This window comes from Passer domesticus, chromosome 23 (assembly GCF_036417665.1).
Source record: "Passer domesticus isolate bPasDom1 chromosome 23, bPasDom1.hap1, whole genome shotgun sequence".
NCBI classification, from domain to species: domain Eukaryota; kingdom Metazoa; phylum Chordata; class Aves; order Passeriformes; family Passeridae; genus Passer; species Passer domesticus.
In genome coordinates, this window is record NC_087496.1 from 2,224,321 (window position 1) to 2,233,928 (window position 9,608).

Consider the following 9,608-nt stretch of genomic DNA (forward strand, 5'->3'; position numbering starts at 1 on the left):
GAAAAAAAAAAAAAAAAAAAAAAAAGACCAGGTGCAGACACACTGAGACTGGAGGCTCTGGAAAAGAAAAAATTTATTGTGCATCTGTTGTTATATCTTCAGTGACTTAACAGCCCAGAGTTATTTGAGGGGGAACACTCCTGGGAGAGGAGCTGCAAGACACTGATTAGCATCTCCTTGTGATTAAAGACAGAGGCTCCAGCGCCAGGAACGTGGTCCCAGCAGGACAACATTAAAAAAAGAAACTGTAGTAACTTCCCAGGGAAAGGCTTTGCCTTGTGCCCTGAGACTTGGACAGGCCTGGGGGCTGCAGGTGGAGGACAGGGAGGGCTGGGAGAGATGAATTCAAGGACAGAGCTTCGAGCTGGTGTCAGTTACATCATCCAGTCTGGTTTAGAGATAAAACTCCCGGGGGTCCAGCCTTTTCTGGACTGATCCCCGCAATCCTGGCTTGGCAGGGCGCTGTGGATCCGTCAGCTGGAGCTAGATCTGACAAACCACTGGCTCAAGGCAGTTTTTGGGTCTGGGAGGGCTGGCACAGCCATCCTGGGAGGTGAGAGCCAGGTCCGTGGCTGGGGGACGGCTTCAAAGCTGTTGAGGTCTCGCTGCTCAGATTTGCCTCCATCTCTGCTTTTCATCTCGGCTTTGCGCCGCCGTTCTGCTCCCGCTGCTCCGCGTCCGCGGTTTGCTTCTGCTAAAGTGACTTGTTCAAAGCACGCCTGACACCTTCAGGGAAGGCACGGAGTCTCTCCAGGAATGTTTCTCTCTTCTCTCATTGTCATTTCCAGGCTGCCTGGAGATGATAAAACCGTCCCTGGTTACATCTGTGCTCATTGCTTGGCCTTTTCCCTGTGTTGTCTGCACTGCAGACTGGGGGAGGCTTTTCTCAGGGGTTCCCAGAGCCGGGGCAGAGCTGCTCCGTCCCTCAGGAGCAGTATTTCCTACGGATCAGCAGGCTGGACAGCGATTTCAGCCCCTGTGGGAGCAGTTCTGCTGCAGCCCAGCCCCTGGTAACAGCACCGTGAGCGTGGCAGAGGCCAGCTGAGCTCCAAAGGGAATTCCTGCAGGAGTCTGAGCTGTCCATGCCTTCTGGCAAGGCAAATATTGCTCCTCCAGCTCTCCAGTGGGCTTGCTGAGCCGGGTTTATTTTCTCAGGTGCTGCCGGGGGTCCTCAGTCATGTCCCTGCAGAAGCTCGGACTAAGCCCCTTGTCCATCTCCCTCTTTTCCCAGATCTCAAGGGTGTGGTTTCTGCCAAGAACGATATCCGAGTGGAGATCGTGCACAAGGAGCCGGCCTCGGGCAGGGAGGCGGAGGAGCACCCGACCATCAAGCAGCTGATGGTAAGGAATTCCTTCCTCTCCCCAAGCCATTGCTCCGGGCAAAGTTTGATGGTAACGAGCCCAGACGCGTGTCGTTCAGCCCCGTAATTACCACTCAAGGCAAAGATGCTCTTCCAAAAACCCTGCTCTCGAGATCCGCATTCTCTTGCCATAAAAACCCCTGGAGTGAAGCTCGGCTAATGAGGAGGGAGAGCTGCTAGGGGTTTATTGCAGCGGCCCATCTGCCCGCCGGGCTAATTGCAAAGCAAATTTGCCGCCTCACACCTGGAAAGCTGCAGAGGGCAGGGAGACACACGAGGGGCGAGCACGAGGCGAAACCCAGCTGGGCTCCCAGCGAGGGCTGCAGGCTCCTGCGGCAGCCCCGGGGCGTGGGGCCAGCCTGCACTGGGGCTGTGACACCGCGGAGCTGTCACCTTCCCGAGGCCACTGCCTTCCCCCGCGGGGACCGACGGACACGGGCAGGGCAAGAGGTGGATGGCTGGGATCTGGGAAATGCGCCCTGATGCTGGTGCATCCTCACCACTCTGTGGCTCAGCCCCAGTTTGCTTTGGCTTCACTGCTGGTGGCAAATAGAAGCTGAAAAATGGCAAAGAATCCTGAAAAAGAAACGGAGATAAAAAAGCACATGGGAAAGGGGAAAGAGATTGAAGAAGCCAGTGGTTGCTTTCTAGGCTGCTGGGAGATTTTTTTCCTCCTCTAAATCTCAATTTTTTTGGGCAGCACTTGTACGTCCTGCCTGCAAAAGCTGTTCCATGAATGCCTGGTGGGAAGGCAAGGCTGATCATCGTAGAGTGGGTGGAATTGCTTGTTGAAATTGTCAGGATTGCCAGAGTATTTAGACAGCCAGACAGCCTCCAAACAATGAGGCAGGAGGAGGTGGAGATCTGGCAACTTATCCCAGCACCACGGAGGTTCCTGTGCAAGGACTCTTCATTCCCAGTAGGGCTTTGCCCTGAGAAATCTGCATGGTGGAATTTGTAGGGCTGGAAGGGCAGAGGAGGCTGGGGTTGGTTTGGAGCAATCTGCTGGGATGAAGGGAAATGAGGAGTTTTCTATCCATGGGACCCTGTACATGATCTGTGTGATCAGCAGTGCCAAGCCCAGATCTGGCTCCCACAGGGGCATCTGGGATCATCCCAAATCCCACTCCAGACCAGGCTGGAAGCACACACGAAGCCCCAGCAGAAGAGAACATTTACCACTCTGAATGAACAAGGAAGAGGATGGTGGTGGGAGCTCAAGCAGAGGATCTTGGGGGACATCCTGGGAACTTTCTTAGGTTATTTTCAGGAGCCAGGGGGTGATTTCACATCAGCTTGTGCCTTGGTGAGGCTGGGAGCAGAGCTGTGCTGGGCATGTTGCAATGAGGATTCTGGCAGGGTGGAAATGGTGCAGAAAAAATGACAATATTTGTTTGAGAGCTGGGAAAAAATGCCTTACAGGGAGAGGTTGTGGAGCTCTTCTGGTTTATCAGCCAGACTGGTGAGAGGTGGTTTGGTCACAGCACAATGGAACTGTGTAAGTGTGAACAGGATTCACACTAAAGCTGAGCACTTTCAGATGTGACACAACAGAGACTCACAGCCTGGCTGGACTAGAAGAGGGCAATTCTTCCCCTTTCTTGGCCAAATCCAGACATTTTTCCTGAAAATACAGCAGTTGGAAATGACATCATTGGATCAGCGCCGTTCAGGAGCTGGAAGAGGTGGTCCATGATCTCTGACCCTGGTGCTGGCAGGGTTTGGGACAGCTGGGACATCCTACCTGCAGGGAGAAGGCATCAAAGCCCCCTCCCTGCCTGGATCAGAGCCTCCTCACCCTCATCTGCCCTCAGCAAGCAGGAAATACTCCCCAATTCCTTCTCTCCTCAGAGTCTGCAGAGACCCCCTCTGTCCTTCATCCACACCTTTGCTGTGTCCAGCAGCTGGTGTGGGCATCAGACACCAGCCTTGGATGCCAAACAGCTCCTGATAAAATGTCCCAACTTTGTCAATGAAATGAAGGATCAAGTAAAAGACTTCCCCTTGCTGGTGAGGAGCAATGAGACTCTTTAGCAGGAGGAGGAGGGCAGTGCCCAGCACCTCCCTCCCCTCACCCCGGGATTTTCCAGCTCTCCCTCCTCCCAGTGCCAGCATTATTCCCTCTGCTCCCCCATTTGCCTTTTCCGAGCGTGCTGTGAGATCTCCATCCCTCGAGACGATCTCCTCGCCCTCAGCAGTGCTCATCTCACCCTGCAGCTCAGTAGCAGCTGTGAGTGTCACTGCCGCGCCCGGGGCTCGGGGTCATTAGTGTGGATGTTAACGAGGAGCAGCCACGCTGGCAAGCCGCTCCTCGCTGTTCTCCATCCCAACCCCGCCTCTCGGCCGAGCCCGTGACTGCAGCACAGCCTGACCCGCTCCTGCTGAGTTCAGGATCCTCAGCGCCTGGATGTGCCTTTGTGCTCGGTGTCCCCGTGTCCCTGCCCGAGCGTCCTGGCCGCAGGGTGCCAGCGTGACTCTGTCCCCACAAACGCTGTTTTGTCATTCTCCAGCCATCTGTGACCTCGGCAGCTCACCGTGCTTTTCACAAGTCATTATTCATGCATCTATAAACTCATTAACACCTTAGGATACGCGTCACGCTGGCTGATTTGCATATGCTCACATTGCCTCAGCGGCGTTCCCACCCCCTGCTCCGAGAGCTGTTCCGCCAGCAGTGCCCACGGGCAGGGAAAAGGCTGCCAGCTCGAGTGGCTGCAGGCAAAAGAGCCTGCCAAAGGGTTTGATCCTGGGGAAAATAAACCGCAACAGCCGCCTTGTCCCTCCTGCGGGCATCGCATGGGCACGGCAGCTGCAGGCTGTGAGGAGGGAGATGAAGAGCACAGCCTCCTCCTCCTCCCTTCCCGTGGCTGGGTTTGTTCCTGGCTGATCGCATCCCGTGCCTCCCCACCCGTGAAATGGGGCTGATAATCCCAAAGGAGCCATGAGCAGTCAGAGACCATCCCAAAGTGACAGGCAGGCAGGGCAGGGGCATCCCGGAGATCTCCTTCCCTGCATCCTTCATCCCTCCTGGATCATTCATGCCCCACTGTGGCCAGGCAGACCCAGGCATCACCTGTGGTTCATATTTGGAGTGGAGCAGTCAAAATAATCAATCCAGTGATAGGTTTATCTTTCCCTGTCTCCTTTAACCCATCCCTCTGCTCCAAGGGCTATTTCTAGTTTGTTCACAGGTGATCAGCGCCAGACACCTTTTCCAGACAGGTGGAAGAGGAAAAATCAAAGAAGCAGAATTTCCATTCTGGGCGAGGCTCCTTCCTACCTGCAGCCCAGCGGGCACAGCCTCCCTTTCTCTGCCCCTTTCTCTGCCCCTTTCTCTGCCCCTTTCTCTGCCTTCCCCCGTGCCCGCGGGCTGGGTCGTGTTCCGTGTGCCCCGTGGCCACCCTGGGGAGCACCGGCAGCCCTGAGCTGTCAGACCGGCTCTCAACTGGAGCCGGGCTCCACGACATCCAGCCTCGCCCGGGAGGCTCGGGGAACATCCCTCCCTCCAGCGGCCCCTCCAGCCCATCCCAAAGCAGGATCCTGGGGAGAGGCGGGACAAGGCAGGCAGCTTCTCCTCTGGTGATCACCCACACCCACCCAGCGGGAGCTGGCAGCGCCGGGCGACCGAGGCCAGAGCCGCTGTTTGAAGGTGATAAATCTTTATCGAGCTGGGAATTCCCAGAGGGGTTTTTTATTCATGGGCTTGTTCCCTCCCCGGGAGCAGAGGAAGCCGCTGTTGGAGAATCGTCACCAGCGTCCCTCACCCTGGTAACGTCTGGCCCGCACAAGTGCTGCCGGGTGGCATCCAATTACCCAACCAGCCGGAAATATTGTAATTAAACCTGGAGCGAGGCGGGGGAGGCACTGCGAGCCCGCCGGGTCTGGAGGATACTCAGGAACCTGAAGCAGCATTTTCAAAAACATATTGTGTCCACTAATGAAAGCCAAGAATTTAATATCCTGTCGGATTCTCCATCTCAGAGGCTTCATTTGGTGGCGTGAAAGGCGGGAGAGGGGCACGGCGCTGCCCGCTGCTTCCAGCCGGCGTTCCCCGGCGCTCCGGGACCCTGGGAAGGCGCTCCCGGGCGGGGGAGCCGGCACTGCCAGCCTGAGGTGATGCCTCAGGGCCTGGAGAGGCTCCCTGCCTTCTGCAGAGGGGAAACCGAGGCGGTGGCGGTCAGGGATGCAGCGATGCAGGGATGCAGGGATGCAGTTTGTCACATCCCTGCTCCAGGAGGCACCGGCGGGGTTTGGGGATGGGCAGGACTTGGCATCCCACTTGGCACCCCACCTGCCCCGCTGTTTGGGGATGGGGAGGGCTGCTGGCGCCTGGCAGTGCCAGGCAGGATGAAGTCCTGGCAGGAGGGGATGGTGGGCCCGTGGCTGTGACAGGCGGGTGGATCCCCAGCCATCTGAAGGGCTCGGAGCATGTTGGTGCTGTCTCCCGGCTGGAGAAAGGGTGGCTCTGGAAAAAACGTCCAGGAATGACGCTGGGGCATCCCATGCCAGGGCAGTCAGACATCTCTGGTCTCCTTTTCCATCAGTTTCCTTCTCCCCCTTCATAATCCCCGTTAATATTGGTGATGGAGTGAACTTAAGGTCGGTCCCTTCCCGGTGCTGACTCAGTGATGGCAAAGAGGAACTCACACTAACGAGAATCCTACCGCCCACTTATTAACGGTGTAAAACTTTAATAAAGTTGACGTTAATGACCGGCTGTAATGGGGGAGTTGGAGGTTCGGTGAAGGCGCTTTGTGGACCTCGTGTGGAGACTCCCTGCAGTCCCCAAATCCACGCGGTGCAGCCGAATTCAGAGCGTCGGGGACAGGCAGGGTCCCCACGGAGCTTAAGGAGCATCCCAGTACCTGGATCATCCCCACCATCCCTTCAATGGCTTAAATAAAATAAATGGCTTAAACAAAATGGCTTAAAACACCCCATCAAACCCGACATTAATTTCAGGGAGGTTTGGTCACAGTGGAATTGTTCCCTTGGTTCCCACCTCCCTTCTCCCCTCTCCGCCTCTGGACCTGGCCCTGCGTGATCCACGGCAATACCAAAAAAAAAAAAAAATCCAAGGAGGAGAAGTGATTTTCCCGTTTCATTCAGAGCTGGGGCCTGTTAAACCCTTCCGATAAGGGTTAACAGCCCCAGTCTGCCTTTGCAGAGATGCTTTAGAGGATCCAGGGGGTCGCCGGGGCTGGCAGAGCAAAAAAACCCTCCACGTCCCATTTTAGCTGCACTCGTTTAATCCTCGGCGACACTTGTATTTATCCTGGTAAATCAATGGCTGATACAGGCTTTCTTTTCCCTAGGAAAACTCAGGTACTTTAATTTATTGCCTTTAACAGCCACATCAAAGGCTTTCGGGAGATGAACAGCAAGTGCCGCGGGGTGAATTTCCACAGCCACTTACCATCTTAAAGAGGAGAGAATTTGGGCAATAAAAAGGGATTTTGGGGCTGATGTGGGGCTGTGATCCCAGAGAAGCCGTGCTGGAGGCGTCCGGTGAATACGGGAGAAGCTAAAAAAAGACAACTGAGAAATTGGTTGGTAATTATCCTGCTTCCTGCACAGCCCCGCGTGCTGAAGGAAGGGTAATTAAAGCTGTGGTGTAATTAATGTGCACCTTGCCCCTCCTCTCCGCCTCCCCCCGATCACAGCCAGCCTTCAAAGGAAAACTAATGAGGCGGCCGAGTTCAGCTGAGGAGGAAAGGATGAAAAGAAGGGAAACAAAAAAAAAAAAAAACAGGCGATTTTGGGGGTGTTGCTTTGGGCAGGAGGGTGCAGCCCCAGCCCTCATCAGGGTAAATAATTCGTTTTCTGCACCAGCCTGCCTTTTTCTGTCCTAAACAGGGAAAAACAATCTGTAACCCAGGGAATTGTGTGGCTTTTGGGAATCCGCCCTCAGACACTGCTGGGACCCCCTGGGGAAGTCCTTGAATGGAGCTGGTGGCAGCTTCCCGGTGCCCTGGGGCTGATGATGGATGTGGGCTCGCCCCACAAGGCCTGGGGGCGATGGGGAGCGCTGGGCCAGGCCGTGCTGGGATGCTGACCCTGCCTGTGTCCCTTCCCAGATGGACCGGGGGGAGTTCCAGCAGGACTCGGTGCTGAAGCAGCTCGAGGTGCTCAAGGAGGAGGAGAAGGAGTTTCAAAACCTGAAGGTGAGGTGGATCCTGGGGTCCCCCCGTTCCTCCTGGCAGAGGGGCTGCACCCCGGGGTGCTGGGAACCCTCCCCGTGCCCACCGGGCAGAACCAGCCCATGCCTCACCCAGCACTCTGTCCCTGGGCCATGTCCCTGGTGGTGGCCTGTCCCAGAGGGCTGTCCCTGTGCAGGGAGAGGCTCTGGCATGCTGGCACTGTTTTGTGACCCCAGCAGCTCTTAGGGCTAACACGAAGGTGTGGTGCCAGGACAGTGGCGTGCAAGGGACACTTGTGTCCTGGCCTGGAGGGGGCTGAACAGATTGGAATTCACTGGTGGCACAAGAGGACATTGCTGGATGGTTTGGTGTCCTCCAAAGGGGGGCTATGAAAATGGGGAAGGGTCTGGAGGGCTCATATGAGGAGTGGCTGAGGTGACTTGGCTTGTTCAGCCTGGAGGAGATCAAGGGGAGACACATGAGGGTTTGCAGCTTCTTCCTGAGGGAGAGCTCCGATCTCTGCTCTCTGTGACCAGCAACAGGACCTGAGAGAGCAGCTGGAGCTGGGCCAGGGCAGGGCAGGCTGGAGATCAGGCAAAGGTTCATCCTCCAGAGGGTGCTGGGCATTGCCCAGGGAATGGGCACAGCCCCGAGGCTGCCAGAGCTCCAGGAGTGTTTGGACAACGCTCTAAGGCACAGGGTGGGAGTGTTGCGGGGTATGTGCAGGGCTGGGAGATGGACTGGATGGTCCTTGTGGGTCTCTTCCAGCTCAGCATATTCCATGATTCTGTTAAGTCTCCCATGTCCTGGGTGGATGGGCAGGGTGGGCACCCCAAATGCCACGGTACCAGGGATGCCACCACCAACCTGCCCTGCTTCTCCCACTGCCCAGGACCCCACCAACGGCTACTACAGCGTGAACACCTTCAAGGAGCACCACTCCACCCCGACCATCTCGCTGTCGGGCTGCCCGGCTGACCTGCGCCCGGCCGGCAAGCAGCGCGTGCCCACGGGCATGTCCTTCACCAACATCTACAGCACCCTGAGCGGGCAGAGCCGCCTCTACGACTACAGCCAGCGCTTCGTGCTGGGCATGGGCAGCAGCTCCATCGAGCTGTGCGAGCGCGAGTTCCAGCGCGGCTCCATGAGCGACAGCAGCTCCTTCCTCGACACCCAGTGCGACAGCAGCATCAGCAGCAGCGGCAAGCAGGACGGCTACGTGCAGTTCGACAAGGCCAGCAAGGCCTCCGCATCCTCCTCCCACCACTCCCAGTCGTCTTCCCAAAACTCAGACCCCAGCCGGCCCCTGCAGAGGCGGATGCAGACGCACGTTTGAGCCCCTCCGGGACTCTCGGGACCCTCGGCGTGGGCTCCGCGCTCGGACAGAGGCAGCGGCCGTGGGAAGAGCCGGATCCAGCCCCCCGGAGCGGGGCTGCGGGGCAGGGGACCGGCCGAGCATCCCCCCTCCCTGGCACACGCTAAGCACAACCCCGCCGAGGACGCGCTGAGCCCCGGGGAGCCGCTCCCCCCGCGGGGCTGGGGGCGGCCCCGGCCCCACCCGCACCCCCAGCCGCTCGCCCCCGCGCCCCGCTGCCCTCTGCCCCCGGCTCCTCCCTTTCCTTCGTGGTGTTCGGTGTCCATACTTATAGAGTCCGTGTCGGGGGGTCGGGGGGTCCCGCCGAGGGGGCAGGAGGTGGGGGACAGCGGCGGGACAGGGACTCCCCGGGAAGGGCCTCTCCACGCTGTATCGCGGCACCGCGGTCAATACAAGAGGTGTTTCTCGTGGCACGCCTGGGCTGATGGCCACCCCGCGGGGACATCGGCTTCCCTGGCACTCTGCCCCGGCACACACCTGGCCGGGAGCCTGGGTGTGCCACGGCCTGCTGGGGCAAGCCCCATGGGGCAGAAATGGCCGGTGGTTGAGGGAAACTGAGGCACGGGGCAGCTGGGGCACCCCACAACCCCAGCGTGGGAGCCAGGAGATGGGGCGTCACAACAGGTAAGGGGATGCGGGGACACAAGGGCATGGGGAGAGGCCACCCTCCCTGCATCTCACAGCCCCAAAACTCCCTCACACCCCCCCACCATGCCCCAGGAGCACCCAGCC

The 9,608-nt window shown here is 58.0% G+C and overlaps 1 protein-coding gene across 3 annotated transcripts in view; it reads left to right on the plus strand.

The window, feature by feature from the left end:
* KIRREL3 (kirre like nephrin family adhesion molecule 3) overlaps window positions 1-9,289 on the plus strand; it is a 368,136-nt gene extending 358,847 nt beyond the window's left edge. For all 3 annotated transcript variants that reach the window (XM_064398046.1, XM_064398047.1, XM_064398048.1), the window contains 3 exons: window positions 1,232-1,341; window positions 7,439-7,525; window positions 8,394-9,289. In XM_064398046.1, coding sequence (XP_064254116.1) covers window positions 1,232-1,341; window positions 7,439-7,525; window positions 8,394-8,837 — 641 coding nt within the window. In that variant the 3' untranslated portion in view covers window positions 8,838-9,289. The remainder of the gene's footprint in view (window positions 1-1,231; window positions 1,342-7,438; window positions 7,526-8,393) is intronic.
* Window positions 9,290-9,608: the final 319 nt, after the last annotated feature.